The following is a 19,064-nucleotide window of genomic DNA, read 5'->3' on the forward strand; positions in this document are numbered from 1 at the left end:
GAATAGTCACTGGAATCTAACATAACATGTGCGCAAACAATTCAGTCAACTGGAGGGGAGAGGACTTAGGCTGAGAAGGGTTAAGGGAGAAAGTGGAGTTCTGGGGTGTAGACACCACGTTCAAAGCCCTTGGCAGTCATAGGAAAGGGAGAGAGAGGTGAGAGATTAGTCTGAAGAGTAACAGGTCCAAGGAGGGTTTCTTTTACTCACGAGTGGAAAGTCCTACAGAATCTGTTGGACCGGGGAGGCCCATGAGGTCCCACAAGAAAGAAAGAAAAGCCCTTCTGATGGACCCCCAGCCATACACAGCTGTGGTCATTTCAAAGGAAAACAGTGCTGGGGGAACTCTGAGAGGCTGCAGACATCATTTTTATCACATACGACCATTCCTGAGGGTGAGGTGACGAGAAGAGTCTAAAATAGTAATCTCTTCTCAGCCACTATCCTAAGAGCCTTCCTGCGGACGTGCTTTTCTTCGAGGCCACCGAGAATCACTCCCTCCGCCCGGCCCCACTATTGGGAAATCTGTCCTAACCAGAAATGGGGGGAAGGAGATAGCAAGGTGAAAGGGGCTGAGGCTGCTAGGAACTGAGGGAAAGCGGGGAGGATGGAAGGGACCATCAGTTTTAAAACATTGATTTTCCCAGCTGCTTTTCACTATGAATTTATAATACAAAATCCATGTAGTTTCCTCTCTCTTGGACACAACTATAACGGCACTATTTGGTTTCACTGATTGGGAAGAACGGACATCCCTGTTGTAATAACCACCATGACACTGGCTCCTGCCTTAAAGGATGGGTTGGTTTCCCATTGGATTGTACTGAATATACTTATAAGTCCGAAGGCACACCTTGGCAAATAATGGCTCTTTAAAGGCCATTAATGCTATTATCGAGTTTGTGACACTGAGATAGCATCTTCCTTGAATTTTCCAGAAACTCCACCCATCCAGATTTTTATTTTTTATTTAAAAAACTTTTTTTGGAGTCTAGTTGATTTTAAATGTTGTGTCAGTTTCTGCTGTACAGCAAAGTGAATCAGTTATACATGTACACACACCTACTCTTTTCAAAATTCTTTTCCAATATAGGTCATTACAGAGTATTGAGAAGAGTTCCCTGTGCTATACATTAGGTCCTTATTAGTTATCTATTTTATATACAGTAGCGTAGATTTTTAGAAGACTGCAATTATGACACTCTTAACCGGCCAATTTATTATAAGAACATTCAGAAATTCTTGCTGGCTGAATACACGCTGAGCATGAGATACCATCTCTATTGTGGTGTGTGCCGCGCTCTTGAAATATTTATGTGTCTCCTCCCAAGGATGCAGACTTCATTGTTTACTGTCTGAACTTATTTTAAGGAAGAAAACCTGCGGATGCAGTTCCTGTTAGAGTAATACCTAGGCTTTATTTAACATATTTATCTTGTATTCCTAAGATATTTCCACCTACATTATCTCATCCACGTTGTGTTATTAAGATTGGGAGAGAAAGGAAAGCATTTTGTTTTCTTCAGAAAGAGAAGGAAAAAGATTAACTGAAGCCGTGTCTAAGTAGACACAGACCTTGATGTCGTCCAGTCTTCCTCAGCCATGCTGTTAACACTGTCAAACCACAGTATCAATGGTGGCATAACCAAGCCATTCATAGATTGCAACCCTGCCCATATGACCTGTGTCCTGTCTCATAGATGGGCATGCACGGCAGAGGGGCAATTATAACCCACGTCCCTAATTCTCACCAGAACACTTTTTCACAGGGAGCTGCTAACATGATCCCCTGACAATCAGAAATCCCCAGTTCGTGTTAATGAGCTAACACACACATCAGGCACGATGCTAGCACAGCTACAGAGGGAAATGAGGATGTGCCTTGAAGGACTGAACCAGTGTAGCCTAACGGTTACTCAGTAGGGGCCTCAGCCAGGGACAAAGAAATTGGCACTGGAATAAAAGGTAAGGAAAATGCAAATTTTTTTCCTTGGAAAAAAAAAAAGGAAGCTTCCAATCAGTGCTAACTCCCCCCACCCCCCCTGCCCCTTCCCTCAGCTTAATGTCAACAACCTTCGATGAAAAATCAAGTTATGGGCTATCCCTTGTAGGTGCTACTACACCTAAAAAACAACATAATCCTGAATCAGACCAAGTCAACCCAGGGCCACCAACTTTGTGGGTATCCGTGTCCTTCATTGTCTTTGAGTCAAGAGTGTGTTCTTTCTTCTTTAAATTTGGAAATTTAGTGCTTTCTAATTTTGTAAAGCTATCTAGCCAGGACTAAGATTTTGACCACATCTTAACTTTTTCCGTGCCATTTCAGTGACCAAGGGTATCTTACACAGTAGCAGGCCTGCTCACAGCATCTGGTGGTTACAGAGTCAGATGAGGACTTGAAATCCTGACTACACTGACTGGCCTTTGCCTCCTCTGGCTGTTCTAAAGAAATGTAAGAACTCGAATGGGGAGACATTCAGCATCCTCTTTCAGACGGGACTTGGCTGTGCTCTCCGTGACATGCCAATCTATCACAGAAGCAACAAGCCATCACCTCCAACCTGTCCGGCTGCTTGTACAAGTGTCTGAACAGATAGAAACAAAATACTCTGGAGCATTGGTTTCTTCTCAAAAAACACTCTTCTGTTTCTCATAGGGACCCAGTGCCTTGAGCAAACATTCTCTCTTTAACCCTTACAGAGTCACTGTGGCCAACACAAGTATCGAAATCTTACAAATAGGGGAGCTGTGGGAAAGCAAAACTTTCCTGCTATTTGCCTGAAATTAAGTGAAGGAGGGGTGTTTGGAAGAGAACCCAGTCTTCTTACTCCTGGGCTTGTGAGGATCTGGTATACAGCTGGTACAGCTGGTATCTCATATGTCCCTTGAACTAACTGTATAAATGGAAACTTTGTGCTGCCTGGTTACCAGGCCTTCAGATAAATATTGTATTTATGTGTGTTTTGTGTTTTCAAACTCCATCAACCGAAGGAACCAGAATTCAGATACACCCCCTGCCGCATCCACCACAAATTTCATTGCTAAGACAAGTTTTGACTCAGTGGAAAATCATCAATTTGTTGGAAGTTTCTGTGCACAAGGCTTCACTTAATCCAAACTAAGAGTTTAAAATTTAAGTCCTTCCTCAGAATCAGCTGGTTTGTATTTAAATTTTTGTGTGTTTCATAGAAGAAAATGGTTGCTGAATAAAAAGTAGTCTAGTAATATTTCATTCGAATTTTTGCATTCAAAAAGTATATCCCAAGCCCCTTCAATCACAAAGATGGAAAGGTATTTGGTGCAGCAGCTGAGCATTTGGGGTCAGTTAATTGCACTTTTCTAAGCCTCAGTGCTATCATCTGCAAAATAGGATGATAAAAAGATTAAGTGAAATGAAGTCCGATGAAGCACAGAGTGTTTAGTGAGCACATGGCAGCCACAGAGGACTAAGCAGCAAGAACCAGCCACGATGACTCCTTTCTATCAATGTTATGTGGCAGCCTGGATGGGAGGGGAGTTTGGGGGAGAATGGATACATGTATATGTATGGCTGAGTCGCTTTGCTGTGGGCCTGAAACTATCACAACATTGTTAATCGGCTATACTCCAATATCAAATAAAAAGTTTAAAAAATTAAAATAAAAAAGTTTAAAAATTAATAAATAAATAAATATTCTATTGATGATTTAAATTAAAGGAGAAAAAACACGCTGACCTAATAAATAAGATATAAGATATGTACAATACAGACCTGGGCTTGATGAGGAGAAAAACTACGTTACAAGCAATTGAATGGACAGAAGCCAAAAGATTTTTTTTTTTCCTCTCCGTGCTTCTGCAGCATTTAGTAGAATTCTGAATGCAAGCAGTTCACCTTCTGTGCTATCTGTGAAGACTAAATGACTTTAGCCATAAGCCATCATAATGTGTTTGGTGTGCTTCACAGCCAATCTGAGGGTTGTCCCGACCTTGTGTCATCCTAACTGACCTGGATACTGGACACAGTTCAATCAACCAGAGAAGAGCAGGAAATATCTTCTTCGGAGGTGCTATGTTCTGCCAGGTCACTGACTCCTACAGTCAGGATTGATTACAAACACCCAATTAAGAGGCATTTGGAACCTGATCTGAACACTAATCTTGTCTCTTGTTCTTCTTCAGGCTTAACGATCAGCCTTGATGAATACTACGACCATTAGTTAAGTCTATTTTATAGTCTCCCTCACAAGCACACACACGCACATGTGTGTTTGTGTATGTGCTTCTCCGAAGGATGTCAGCACGCATACAAGTATCACGTTTTACGCTGGAAGGAAAGGAGCTGATAATACCCATGCCGGCTGCAGGCATATGTCTCCCTTGGATCAATTTTGAAGGGCCGCCTCCCCAAAATGAAATCTGGTTGGAAATGCCATGCACATGTTGATTCAATTGGATAAGATTTCAACTAATCTTCTCATAAAGGTTGCTTCTTTCAAATTACGGAAATGCCCAACACACAACAACCTTGTAATACTCAAAATTCATTATGATCCAATGTGATTGCTTATAGGAAGAAATAATAAAGGAAATTAATTTTATTAAACACACGGAGTTCTTTTCAAATTAAATCAGTGCTAATGCGGAAAGAAATCAAAAGGAAGAAAGTAGATGATTATCTGCTTGAGCAGCAACAAAGGATGCTGCAGGTGGTAGCAACCACACTGACATCCGCTGTTCTGAGAAGAGTTCATTTTTACCCATTCAATAGTTTTTTAATTGAATTTAGCTTGGTGGTGGTGCCTCTCACGCTGCCCATGTTGGGAAGTTACTTGAGATCAAAATCAGCAATGAAAAGATGAGGAAAAATAAAGCAAAGGAAGATCGTTCTGAATTTGCCTGGCATAAAAAGCAGGCTCTTGGACCAAAAACTTTGTGTTTATTTTAACGTAACTGTAGTATAAGCAAGAAATATATTTCTATAGGAGTCAACGAAAAACAATTAGAAAAAATGCTTCAGTAAGACTGTTTTTGGATTAGAACATTTTTTTCTATCCCCATTCCAAAGAGTTTGGTGATCTTCAAAGGATAGTACATCCAGACTTCAAGACTATAGATGAGTTTTGTCTGCTTTTGAAATTTATAAAAATGGAATCACAGAAGTCAGGATGGCAGCTGCCCTTGAGGCCAAAGGTCAGAGACTTAAAGTGGACAGGAGGTGGCCTCTTCCTAGGAAGCTGGAAACGTTTGCTCTGGTTCGGTGATATGGGTGTGCTCACTTTGTAACATTGTATCAAATGTTACACTTACTTTGTATATTTTTCTAGATATAGATTATAATTTAATATACTTTTATATTTAGTATAGAAAAAAGAGAATTACTTTGGCAAAAAACACCCACTGTTTTCCATAAAACAAAGTCCTTGTTTGCTTTGGTCTAAGTGATGCTCTAAAACCCAAGTCTAGGACTAGCGGTACGCCCATGCCTCAGATACAAAAAAACTCACTAATCAGGATAGATAATACTTTAACGCAATTTAAAAAAAATAAAATTAATGCAAAAATCCATGCTGAACAAAGATCAAAACAAAAAATATAACTTAGGGAAACCAAAAATGGAACTTTTAGTCCCCAAATTCCCTATAACAACAAAGTTACCATTGTATAATTACATTTTCAGGAAAAATCAGATTTGAGGAGCTAAGGGAAGATTAATTTTCATTCAGTGAGTTTATAGTCTATGAAAATAAATGGTGTTTCCAAGTTTATAACAGCTTAGGAAATTTTAAAAGTAGCATTAAAGACAATGTGTGATTTATTCCAACAAAATCCCTAGACTTGAGTATCGTCTCTACTTAATTACAGTTTTATGTGTTTAAACTTCATATGAAGTTACAAGAGTGAAATCTTCCTTTGATTGCACTGAATTAAGAAAAAGACACCAATTTATTGGTTACACAAAGAAAAGGCTACAAATCGTAATGACAGAAAAGCATTTATGGGATGTTAGCCTTGCGTCTTGGTGAAATCCTACGAAACAGCCCTGACAAATCAGGCAGTGAAGTCAGGAAGTTGTCACTCAGAAGACCTCCCTTCTCCCCCATCACCACCACGTTTTTAGACTCTCTTTCTGGAGCTTCACATTCATTTTCCTAATGTTTTTAACCCAATGTCTGTGAAATTTTTATTGCTCCCCAGATGACATCTGATCTGAATGTAACCACACACCTCTTTGCTCAGCAGTATTTGTCACAAACCATTATAAATTATCATGCTGATAGTTTGCATTGCTGGGAAACCGGAAAAGCTCCATAAATTCTAACTACTGTATCAATGACATTCTTGTTTATTATGCAGATATAAAGTTTTATGAGAGTCAAGATGGCCGCTTTACCACCGAAGGAAACTCCAGTGGAGTAAAACCCAACCAGCTCAGTGTAAGTTCTGAAAACCATTTTCAACGCACCATGAACACTGCCTTCTGACCAACACTCTGCAGGTGGGTTTTTCTTTCTTTCCTGCTTTTAACTCTGCTTTGACACTTCACAAGCATGGAGGAGTTTGCTGGTGCAAAAGAGAGAAATCAGATTCCTCCTTTTCTTCTCCATTCAGAACATTCTATAGCCACCTCTGGTATCAACATCACAATAAAACCAGGCACAGACTAGCTAGCTAGAAATCCCAGCCCAAGATTAGCCTGCAGACAGATGCTCTATGGCTCCATGGATTGACTGATTGATACCACACCTTGTTCAATGAAAGAATTCAGGGAGTCCTCATATTATGTCTTTGATGCTTATTTGTAATGAAACCTGATTCAGGGGTGGCATACACATAGATGGTTGAATTTTTAAAGCTACCAGGCACAACTTGGACATTCATTTTCCTTAAGGAAATATCCTCCCCCCCTCCCCCCCCCCACCCCCGACATCCACTGTAAAAACCTTTCTGTAAGGTTAGCACAGGTTAACTATGTACTGGGCCAGTCCTGGTACTCTTCACATGAAAATATGTGATTGTGTGCATTTCACTGTATGGTTAAAATTATGAGAGCATATTTTAATTTCATGATAAAGAAAACAATAAAATAGAAATAAAGGTATTTTTCCTACCAGAGCTTGGCTATTTAATTACTTATTTATTCCTACACTCTAAGAAACAATTGTTTACTTGGGTCTCCAGGATGTTTTGCAATAAGCAAATTGTGAAGGAATCAATTTCTTGAGCGTTCCCATTATGAAAGCTCACTATTCGAATACCGACAGTTTCAAGAGAAATGCAGGATTTATTGTATGCGGATCATCCCCATTATTGGATTAACACATTTAGTTTGCTTAGTTTCCTATGTCCAAATGTTCTAACAATCACCAAGTTGTTAAAGATATCCTAAGAATGATGATAACGGCTTCTGAGGGGAGCTTCTAGCTTTTCAAAGGGCTTTCATATCCACTATCCTATTTTATCTTACTATAAAACGGGAACAGCAAGTACTTTTTACTGCTATTAGACATATAATATAGCTGAGACAAGGAAAGACATTAAATACCTCAAATAAGACAAACGGCTTGTTCTTAACAGAAATGATAAGTAAAAGCTTCCCAGTTCTCTGAACGTGATGTGTCATCTCAAATACATTTTTGGAAGTGGCTTAATATAAACGAAAAAACCCCACAATCCACCAAACCCCCAAAATCTATACTTTTGCACATCCAACATAAACTTTGGAAGTCTATGAATTTATTCCTACAGGAGTTTCTGGTGCTTTCCATTTTGCTAGGGAATTCTAACCCCCTGTAGATTTTAAAGCTGTGGATTCTTCTCACAACCAAAAGGAGATAATTGTGCCACATGTGTAGAATTTTCAGCTGCAACCTTCAACAATAACCAGGAGTCATGTGGACCAGTCAGGAAAGATAGTGATGGCAAATGTCTTAAGTTAGTCTTCCTATATCATTTTTGGAATTTTCATTGATAAAACAATCAGGGAGCACCACTTGGAAACATGGCACAAAGGTATTTTCCAGGGCCATAATCTCCATTGACCATATCAAGCTAAAGGTATCAGCCTTCAAGACTGGGCAGGAGATGGCTCCTTCACAGAGAACGAATACTCACTTGCTACAATTTAAAAACCACCTTATTCTGTAGCATTAAAAAACAAAAACAAAACTCACCATCGTAATTACAGAAACAATCTTCTTGGCCTTGTCAGCTTCTTGCTGATATCACTTAAATGGTCCCTTACTCTGAGTTATAATTATCCCTAACAAAAAAGTTTGCTCCCCCCATCCTACCATACTCTACCTCACATCATGATATGGCAGAGAATTATTTAAGGCTTGCTGCGTGCCAGACACTTGTAAACACTTTACACACATTATCTCATTCAACTGGCTTCCCCTTCTTACACTCCTATGCAGTTGGGTGCTGGAGCTGACTCACACCAGCTCACGAGAACCAGATGTACACAGTTCTTTGCAAGTCTGTGCACAGTGACATCACTGTAGTTTGAAACTGGCCATGGTAGGAATATTTACACTACAGAAATCGGCAAATATCACAGATCAGGACTTGACCTATCCCCTCCCTAGATCCAGTTGTTAACACTGACCAGCACACCACTGCCAATAACTATTCTGAATTCCTTAACTATTATATTACATATATACATGGTCAAAACTCTCAGATCAGGAATTAGTAAGCATGAGTTTACTGAAATCTAACAGCACCTTATTTTGAGGAATAATGTTATTACTTGAGTATGTTTTACCAGAGTTTCTTAAAAATATCTCCTATAGCAGTTTAAGTATTGGTAAAATGCAAAACATATAACAAAACAAAATAAAATGAAATGGAAAACAAGTCTCCAATTTGTCTAGGTGACTGACATTGTAAAAACCACCATACAGAATACTGGCCAAAAAAAAAAAAAAGAATTCCCTGTTTCCAAGAAGTTACTGGAACACTCTATTAATGTCAACTTTCACACAAGATTAAAAAGTCAATATAATGCCCTGAAGCACTTCTGAATCACAGAACAAAGATTCAATTGAAATTGGCATAATTTTACCTGCTGTAGTGTTCCACTGATTATTTGGAAATTGACCAACAGGACATGAATGTATGCTAATTCTCCAGGCACCAGATGTTGAATTAACCAGATGACCTCATCTCCCTGACCATGAAAAACTAGTTTACCCCACCAAACCAACAGGTTCTTGAGGACTTCTTGCAGGTGGGAATATTTTCATACTATTCTTTTCTTCTCTAAAAAGGTTATGTGTTGGCAAAGAAAATATTTTAAATAATGAAACTCATTTTAAAACTTGGGAAAACGTATCAGTCTTTGAGAAACACTTTAGAAGTGAGATTTAAATAGATTACTTTCCTTTGCTAAAACTATATATCTAAACATCACTGAAGGTTGTTATTCAGGTTCAAGTCTCTGGAGAATACATCATATGCAGTGTGCCAGAACAGGATGACACAGATAAGACAGAGACAGGTGGTCTGCTGCATGGATGTCCAGTGAGAAAAGCAAATCTGGATCTGAGTGGACTGCCGCTTGCAATGTTCAAACATACTTTCCAACTGTGGAAAGCAAAACCTACACACAGTTCTTTCATACGAAGTGAGGAAATATAATTTAGACTGTCCCTCTAGTGAGAATGTTTTCATAATAATGAAACCTGGTATAAATTGATGCTTAGTAACTTAACCATAGCAGGAGATAGGAATGCTAAAGCACATGAACAAACATTATATTCATCGTGAATTAACAGTTCTTTTAGCATGTTCCATAAGAGATTTGCAGTTATTAATCTACTATAAAAATCCCTCATTAGACTTACCCTATAGTCCTCATTTTTTTTTTCAATGACAATTTGCTTTGGTCATGTCAAACTCAGTAAGATAAACAGAGTTCTTAGATCACAAAACATGCCCCAGATTTGTTTAAAAAAAATACCCGACCTCACCGTCTGCCAATGCACTATATGAGAGTGACCTACGATATTTAGTAAGAACTCAAGTGAGAGTCTGGGTTTCTAATTCTTCACCTTTCCAGGAAAAAAAGACACATATATACACATTTCTTAACAAAAGAGTTCCAAAACCAAAAGTGTTAACAGGAAAAAAGAGTATGAGAAATTACACATTTAAATATAATCTCCCTGGTTTAGGGAACTCAGAAATCACTTAACATAATTTAATTTCCATACCATTGACACATGATCTGGCCTAGATCAGAATCCCTCCTGGATCCATTTACATTCTAGGTGGTTCACAGACTTCCCCCCCATAGACACCTGCGCCCACTAGATGGTGCTGTGGCGCCCTGTTCAAACATTCTCACTTACTTGCAGTCTCTGTCTTCCAAATCGAAGTGAGGGTTGAAGTTAATCATAATTCTCTGATATGGGTCAGGAGCCTGAATCAGCCATTCACATTTTTCACTTGGGTGATAAGAATGAGGATAACCAGGAGATGTAAGGTACCCGGGGCTTTCAATTTTTATAGTATCTCCACATTTATCTGCAATAAAAATAATATTTTAGTAGACCTTTTCCTGACAACCAGTTAGGTATTCTAAATTTACATATAAATGACCAGTTATTAAACATTCCATAACTTTTTAAGGGGAGCTCCAAGAGGCGCTTGCAGGTCCTTCAGGTGGCGCCAATACCAACACGCCACCAAAGGACACTCTTTGATCTCAGGAAGTCGGTTCAGGAGGAGAGCAGACTGAGATCTGATAGGACTCCACCCCCACTCCACACAAAGTTCCCTCCCAAGAAAAAGGTCTTCTAGCATTAAAAACATTAAGTCCCCTCAATGGATGTTAACATGGTCCCCAGGGAGCCTCTGCTAGACTTAATTATCCCCCCAGAAGTGTAATTGCATTAAGGAGCAAGTTCTAAGTGAAGGCGACTAAAAGATGCTATTTGACCCTTTGTGTTGCTTTTTGATGATAAGCCTGGTCTGTGTCATTGATCAGTGGGGATTGTCATCCAGGATTTCAATTGGCTTAAAGCCAGACCTTTTGTTGTTGTTGTTTTATCTGCCTGTAAACCTAAGTGATTTTGAGTTATCTCTGCTTTTGAGATCCAGATCATCAGAGAACAAAGTATATGTGGTGAAGCAGAAATAATTCTGCTCTACTGCTCCAAGTTGCTCAGTCTTGGAGACCAGATCAAAGTAACTGGGCAGAAAGAAAAATAAATAGCTACACAGCATTAATTCTAGTTACCTACAAGTTGGAAAAAAGCTCCACGACAGGGAGGTCTGGGTATCACATATGATGAGCTACACTGTCACAGTTTAGGAAAGGTGAGCTAACAAGTTTTGAGCCCTCCTTTCAAAAAACCCAAAAGCCAAAGTGATTCACTGAGAGCCAAAGAAACCAGTCTCTGGGCTGCTTTATTGTTCAGTGTGGACCCTCATTGTCACTTTTAATGATGGATTTCATATTGGAGAGCCTCAGCCTGCAATGCTGCCACATTTACTGATGCTTAATCTCGAGCAATAAAAATTTGGTGCATAAACTATGTGAGAGGAACAGGTATGAAAGCAGTGAAATATATAAGCCTATCAATCACAAATTTTCAGTAATGGTATCTATAGATTTTAATATTGCATCTAATAGATTCCCTGTGGAAAGCGAATGGCATTCTTTGCTCTCAGCATGAATTTATAAATCTACAGAATTTTATTACAGGAAAACCAGGTCAAATGGAAACGAAAGATGAAGCGCACATCAAAAATGCATAAAGCGACATGCATTACAGAAGTCATTTCCCATAAACTAAAAAGAAGACAATATAAATTACATTGTTTTTCTCGATTGCTAGATGTTTTTGACTTTGTTTCTTAGACTGGGGGTGGCCTTATATGGGTTTCCTTTGCCTTGGCTTTTAGAAGCTTAAGGTTCGCCAAGAAGAAATGATGTTGTAACCGGAGTTCAGAATCTCAGCTAATGATCATATTGGACTCTGTTATGTGATTCTGCCGAGGCTCTTGCATTATTTTAAATGTGCAGAAAACTTGGAAAGCGACCCCATCTCATTAAGTCTCCTCCAGCTCTGTACAAACATCATGGCAGTGTCTGGCATCTGTTAGACGAGTGAAATAAAACAGCACTGCTTGTAGCCACTCGACAGAGTCACTTCAGAAGACATTTAGGTGGATTCAGTACCACACCAGAGCTCTTTAATCTGTGACTTCTGAGAAAGTGACAGTGTAATAAGATAATGCGGACTCCTAGACTCCCTGGCTCTGTTAAATCTCTCTAACAGTTGATTAAGAAAGAGCAGTTTCTAACGATTCTGGACCATTAGTCCTAAATAAGGTTAATGAATTAATTTAGCAGACCCTGGTACTTGGAGGAGGTGGACATGGCTGGAAGAGGTCTGTTGAGCTACAAAGGCATTAACTGGCTCTGGTCCCTGCAAGCACAGCAACATGGGTTTAACTAGTCAAGTCACCGATTGAAGCTCAGGGTCTCAGCCTTCCCCAGATGTCTGTGAAAAAAATTAAGAAGTATATATATTTCTCATGTATGTACATACACATACACCCCCACACACAGACATATGGAGCTCACAACCTAAAGTCTGAAAGCTATTTGCATTGGATTTCAAATCCATCCTATGAACACCACCACCAATTTAATCTCCAGAGTTGTGAGGCAGAGGTTGGGTTACTGTAATTTCTAAAGTCTAACCACTTGAGCTCTTTCAATTGGAGTGAATGTTATTTCGTTCCCTGCCAGACTATAGAAAGATGCCATCATCCGAGATTCATTAATAAATTGAACTCCACATTCACAATTGTGTGTGTGTGTGTTTTGCTTCCAAGTGTATCTTTTAGAACACTGCTTGGTAGCTGTTGGGGAAATCGATTGCTTCAATCACGAAACCTCCAGAAAGCATATTAGAAAGATTAACTTCCATCGTAAAGATGTGATTTACATTCCTCTCGGTATGAACTCCTCCACTTGTGGTCTCTTATTAAAACAATATACCACCGTAAGTAGCGGATGGTCTTTCCTTCTAATTACTCTGATTGAAATCTAAGCCAGACAGAAGTAAATATTTGATAATTAGTTAATAATAATTGCTGAAGACTTACTGTAAAGATAATGCCATCCCCTTGCTCCCACCTACTTTACAGTGTAAGTCAAACGTGCCTACAACCAGATCCCATTTTAAAACACATTATTTAGGTTACAGGATACTGTTTATAACCCAGCACGGTCTTCCATTTACTTAACAGTGAGTGGTTTTAAAAGCTAAGTGGAAGCTACAACTAGGTTGGGGATTTTCAGATATCCTGGTGCCTTACACTGTATATATCAGATTCCTTTATTGACACGATGTAACTTTCATTCATACTCCAGACAGATCAGGGCCATTTACAAAAGCGGAGGAGGGAGTTACATGCACCAGCAAACCGCTATCTCCTGCAGGCACCCACCAGAGGAAACAGTTCGGGGGAGCTGCTCGAGAACCAGGAAGTTCTCCTGGTAAAGTGTTCATTAACTTTCAACAGCCATCAGATTTTTGAAAGGGAGTCTCATCTAATTTGCCTTTGGGAGGAAACATTATTAAGATAATTGGTGTGCTGCTCCGGGAAGGTAAGCAGTTCTGCCTTGTAGCAGAGGTAGGAGAACCTCCACGGCCAAACAACCAACTTCAGGAGGGAGTCGGAGCACTTGAAATCTCCCTGCCCTACACCGACTGATCTTATTGCTTGATTTCTCCGCCTGGATAAAAGTTTCCTTCGCCCAGGAGGCGGCTCTCCGCGGTGGATCCCGGCAGCTGGGCGCGGGTCCGGGGTCCGGACGTGGGCAGCCTGGAGCCGGGTTCACCCCCGTGGCCGCGCGTCTCCGCCTGTCACTTACCGTTGCGAAAAGCGCCGGCCGCCGAGAGGACCAGGGCGAGCGCGGCGCACAGGAGCGGTAGCCCCCTCTCCATCCCCCCTTCGCTGGGTTCCCGGGCAGACGCGGGAGAACCGAACGTGCAGGGAAAACAGAGCACCGGGGCGATCTCAACAATCCGGAGAGCTTCCACTCCTCCCAGAGCTGTAAAATCCTCAGTCCGTCTTGGAGAAAGGAAAGCGGCGAGGCAATGCCGTGATCCGAGAGAAACCCTCCTCTTTTTGTGTCTCAAGTCGCCTGCATCCTGTCATTTAGCTCCGGTTTCCTCTCTCTTTTCCCACACTTGTTCCTCTTCCAGGAGCCACTGCCCGGGCCATGTCTCAGAAAAAAAAAAGGGGGGAGGGTGGTGGTGGGAGGAGGAGAGACGTAGAGAAACGCACACCAACGCCAATTTCCAGAAAGAAAGAAAAAAAAAAATCCGGCTTGTTTCTGGACGCGTTGGAGCCGAGGAGCTGGCGCCCAGGGGAGGTCCGAGGTGTCTGCGCGAAGGAGAGGAGCAAGCAATGAAAAGATGAGCGGGAGACGGAGTTGTTTCACCAACTGCACCCCTGCTTCCCCCACCTCCTCCTCCCCTCCCCTTCTGGAGCCCTTCCCTCGCTTCCTCCCGCCCCTCTCCCCGCACGGGCTCGCCAGCAATTGCCTGACAGGAGACGGGGAGGAACAAGTTTCCCTCCGTGTGCGTTCCCCGTGCGTCTGTCCGTCTCTCCCGCAGGCCCTGTTGGGACCTTCCCGGGAAGGGAGGCGCCGGGGGTCCGCGCCCAGGGCGGGCTGGCGGGTGTGTCTGGGGGACTGGGCGTCGAGGTCGGTGGCAGCGCCAGGGTCGAGCTGGCCCACCTCGGCGTGCTCGCTCGGTACCCCGGGGGGTCCCAGCCCAGGATCTTGGGGATCCGCCGCCGAGGCGTGCGGGGCGCTCGGGAGGTAGCGTTTGCTGCTCCCAACTCCGGACGCCCGGGAGGCGCCCGGGGCGGCCGGGTAGTGACCTAGGGCAGGAGCAGCAGGGTGCCCCTGGACGCTGCGGGACAGGCCCGGAGGGGCTGAGGAAAGCGCGGCAGGGGTGGGGGACGCACCCCGGAGCCGGGCGAGGGTCGATAGTGTCGCTGCCACGTAGAGCCGAGTCAGGGCGAGGCTGTGCTGCGGCCCCACCCGGCCTCCCTGCCCGGTAAAGGGGCGCGCTGCTGGGCGCCTGGCGTGCTCGGGTGCCCGCCGCGCGCCGCGGGCTCCATTGTTACCCGAGATCTGGTGTCCTCTCCTCTGGGTCAGAGGGGACCCTGGAGGGTGGGAGCTGGTGTGCCTTCCAGCTAGGGGGCAGTCGTCGCCCGACCCCGCCCAGCATCCTGACTCGGAGCCCAGGTGCTCGGGGTTTGGAAATTAGGGGTCCAGTGCCCCGGGTTCCTGTGCAGTCCGGGGGAGGGGAACAGTGGCGGGGGCGGGGTTTGCTCCTGGCAGGGCTCTCACGGTACCAGTTCAGATCACAGGCCAAGGTCACGCCGGCCCTCCAGCTCCTCCCCCCCCCCCCCCCCCGCCTCCCACGGCGGCGCGTCCTCACTGTGGGCTGGATGCCCCCCAGTTCCATCCCCGAGGGCTTTCCGGGAACTGCTGCAGAAAGCCTCTGCGGATAGGAACAGCAAGGACACTTCAGGGAACAGACAGGTTTTGGCAGCGGATCAGGCCCTTGAGAGGGGTAAATGCCCGCGGACCCCCTCCGAAGGAGTTCGTGGGGAAGGTGAAAAGGTCAGACGCCTCCTGGGAACGGCGTTTCTGCACACACCCGAAAGCAGAGCCTTATTCCTACCTGGCGCAAAGAGCTGGCAAAAGAGATTTAGGAATGTTGGCAGGAAGACTCTGGTCAAAGGTTTTGGCGGAAGAACTAGGGGCGGGACGGGAGAGAGGAGGCCCAGGGCGCGCGGGCCCCGGGCGACGGCTCAGCGCTCGCGGGTGGCGGCTGGGCGCGGTGGCGCGCGCCGGTTGGGGTGTAGGCGAGCCCCGCGCGGTGCAAAGCTGCACCCCGGGCTCGCCCGCCCGCGCCCGGGAAGTCCCCGCCTCCAAGCTGGAGACCAGCACCCAGGGCGCCGCGAGTCGCCCTGCCCGAGAGCGCCTGTTCGCCCTCACTGGTTTCCTGCTTCTCGGCTATCCCACCCCGGACGCGGAGTTGGAAGGGGGCACTACGAGGCCGGGAGTCAAACGCCTGGGTGGAGCGGAAGGGGCAGTGGCGGGGCGAGACAGGGCGCCAGCCGCGCCCTGCGCAGACCCCGGGGAGTCAGCGCCGCGGAGGGAAGCCCGGGCGCTTGGCTACCGCGAGCGTGCGACGCCTCCTCCCCGCCTTCCTCTCGGTCCCCGGCGCACCCCCGCCAGTCCCAGTCCCCGGCTGCGCGGGGCGAGCGGCATCGTCAGATTTGGGGTGACCCCGGGCGACCTTAGCCCGAGGCTCGTAGGGAGAGCCGCCTCTCTGAACCTGGCCGGTTGACAGAGAAGGCGAACCGGGCGGCGCAGCGCCCGGGCGTCCTGGAGTCAAGGCTGCCCTCCTCCTTCCTAGTGGGAACTGCGCGGCCGCGCTCGGTCCGGGAAGCGGTTTTGACCCGTCTCTGTGCCTCCGCGGGGTGAGCGAAGGGGCACAAGCGGAGACTTGATCTGTGTTGTTTTTAGAAAACTGCCGCCAATCTCTCTTCCCTTTCCCTGCTGAGTGTGCATTTCCCAGGTTGGAGCCACCAGCTAACAAATAAAGCCACCAGATCCTACACTCAGAAAGGCACTGCCCTCACTCCGCAACCTCGCCCCCGGGCTCCCTCCCGCCTTTCCCGGGGAAGGGCACCTCCCGCGGGTCGAGGCGCAGAAAACGTCTGTCTCTTTCTTGCTCCCCATCTGAGCATTTTGCCAGTCTCTCTCCAACCAACTAATAAGACACGCAGAAGGTACTCTGGGGGAAATATCATATTTAAGTTCTGCCTCTGATTTTTCTGGTCTCAGCTGATCTGAGGCTTTTCTGGACTCCGGAGTTTCCACACGCAGTACTGGGTAATGGAAGCCCTACCGCACTGATTGATAATTGCCCGCTAGTGGGTTGGTGCAGAGCAAATTGTTCTCGCTAACAACCTCTTTCCTCTGCTGTTGGATTCTACTAAGCGCAGAAAAGGGTCAGTTTTAGACTTCTGCAATTCCCCTGCAAAGGGAGACAGACCGACCTTTACTTGACGTAAGTGATAGACACAGGAAGAGTTTGGCAGTATTCCTAGGTTGATTTTATTTTGGTCTTGTGAACACATCATTCTTCCGGACACCACAAATCCCCAGACTAGGTAGGACCCAATTCCACTGAAGGGAAGATTCATCACACCCGAGAGCCAGTCAGAGGCCCTGGATGGGCAGTGCCCAGCGCAATGGACTCCCATGGAGGGGTTGCTGCGGGAAGAAGGCCCTTCGCTTCTGCCTCCTGAGCGGGGCTGGAACCGAGGCCCATCATTAAGAACAGACTGGGTGCATACAGAGTGAAGTGAGTCAGAAAGAGAAAAACAAATACGTTATGCTAACACATATATATGGAATTAAAAAAAAATGGTTCTGATGAACCTAGGGGCAGGACAGGAATAAAGACAAAGACACATAGAGAATGGACTTGATGACACGGGGAGGGGAAAGGGGAAGGGTAAGCTGGGACAAAATGAGAGAGTAGCATCGACATATACACTACCAAATGTAAAATAGATAGCTAGTGGGAAGCAGCTGCACAGCACAAGGAGATCAGCTCAGTGCCTTGTGACCACCTAGAGGGGTGGGATAGGGAGGGTGGGAGGGAGACGTGAGAGGGAGGGGATATGGGGATGTATGTATATGTATAGCTGATTCACTTTGTTATACAGCAGAAACTAACACACCATTGTAAAGCAATTATACTCCAATAAGATGTTAAAAAAAATAGACTGGGTGGTAAATGTATGGTTTCTTTCATCAAGCGCTCATCAATTTGTCAAAAATAAGGTGAGAGCCATTGCTCCCATAAGGCCATTTGAGCCGCTAACGTCCTCAAAGTATTTCAGGTTGGTGCATATGGAGACTGGTATTTCAGATCTGTATCAAGTCTAGTCAAGTTTTTTAAAGCATCAAGTCCACATATTTCAGAAAAGCAAGGACACAACATATTTTTAGTAGGAGCTAACCTACATTTGAAATGTAAGAATGGAAGAAGTGAAACAGAAAAGATTAAAAATTGGAATTTAATTTCCTATTATTTAAAATAATTCTATTAAAAATAGCACTGCTGTTAAATGACTATCATTCACGGGGTGTCTTTTGGACCTCATGTAGAGCTGTCTCCTTCATTTGCATTGGCAGAGGAAGGACGAAAATAAACAAATTAACTTTTACTTTCTGATCCTTCACTTTGGGCCTTTTAAAAGTTACACTGAAAATTCTTTAAATATTGGAGAAAAGCCTGCCATCAAAGTTTTAAAACAAAGTTACACTGTAAAGTTTCTATGATACAAGTACATGCAGATGCAGGAAGACAATGTTAAATTTTGAATCATGTGAGCAGATTCACAGTATTTGTTGGTGTTAGACATTAGGGCTAGAATTTGAAAACTATTATTTGTCTGAAAGAATAATCTTAGATTATTCTGCCTTCATTGAATTACTTTTTAATTATAAAAATTAAAATAATAATAACCAATAGAAACACTCATAAAACCAATAAAAACATCATTAGAGAGAACCTATTCAACATCTCAAAAGGACTATTTTTAAGTAGGACAATCTATAAAATATAATTTGAGCAATCAAATAAGGAAAGGCTATCTCAAAATTTAATCATAGAAAACTAAAATTCTAAAGAATTTAAAAATCAGTAAAAACTAAATTAAAACCATCAACAACCAATGGCCAAAAAAAATTCTAAAGAATTTTAAAAATCAGTAAAAAAAAAATTAAAAAACTATCAACCAAAGGTGAAAAAAAAAAAGAAACCACAAAACCCACAGTTAAGATGAGCTGAATTTATCCTAACAGAACTTTATTTTGTATTCTTAGTAGATGGCTCTAGCTATTTACATGAGAATGGGGTATGAGTGGAGCAAGGGAAGAAGTGAAAAGACTAGTTAGGAAGGAAGTAAGAGAAGGCCATGAACAAGGATCATGCAGTGGAGATTGGAAAAGGTTG

At 43.7% G+C, this 19,064-nt stretch overlaps 1 protein-coding gene across 7 annotated transcripts in view; it reads right to left on the reverse strand.

The window, feature by feature from the left end:
* NRP1 (neuropilin 1) overlaps window positions 1-15,143 on the reverse strand; it is a 139,345-nt gene extending 124,202 nt beyond the window's left edge. For 6 of the 7 annotated variants that reach the window (XM_060293150.1, XM_030837094.2, XM_030837093.3 and 3 more), the window contains exons 1-2: window positions 13,880-14,455; window positions 10,338-10,512 (exon numbers count right to left, since the gene is read on the reverse strand). In XM_060293150.1, the coding sequence (XP_060149133.1) occupies window positions 10,338-10,512; window positions 13,880-13,952 (248 nt within the window). In that variant the 5' untranslated portion in view covers window positions 13,953-14,455. Of the gene's footprint in view, window positions 1-10,337; window positions 10,513-13,879; window positions 14,456-14,982 lie in introns of those variants that run through there. The other variant, XM_030837087.3, reaches the window with a different exon arrangement.
* Between the last annotated feature and the right edge of the window lie 3,921 nt (window positions 15,144-19,064).

Source organism: Globicephala melas, chromosome 2 (genome assembly GCF_963455315.2).
Source record: "Globicephala melas chromosome 2, mGloMel1.2, whole genome shotgun sequence".
NCBI classification, from domain to species: domain Eukaryota; kingdom Metazoa; phylum Chordata; class Mammalia; order Artiodactyla; family Delphinidae; genus Globicephala; species Globicephala melas.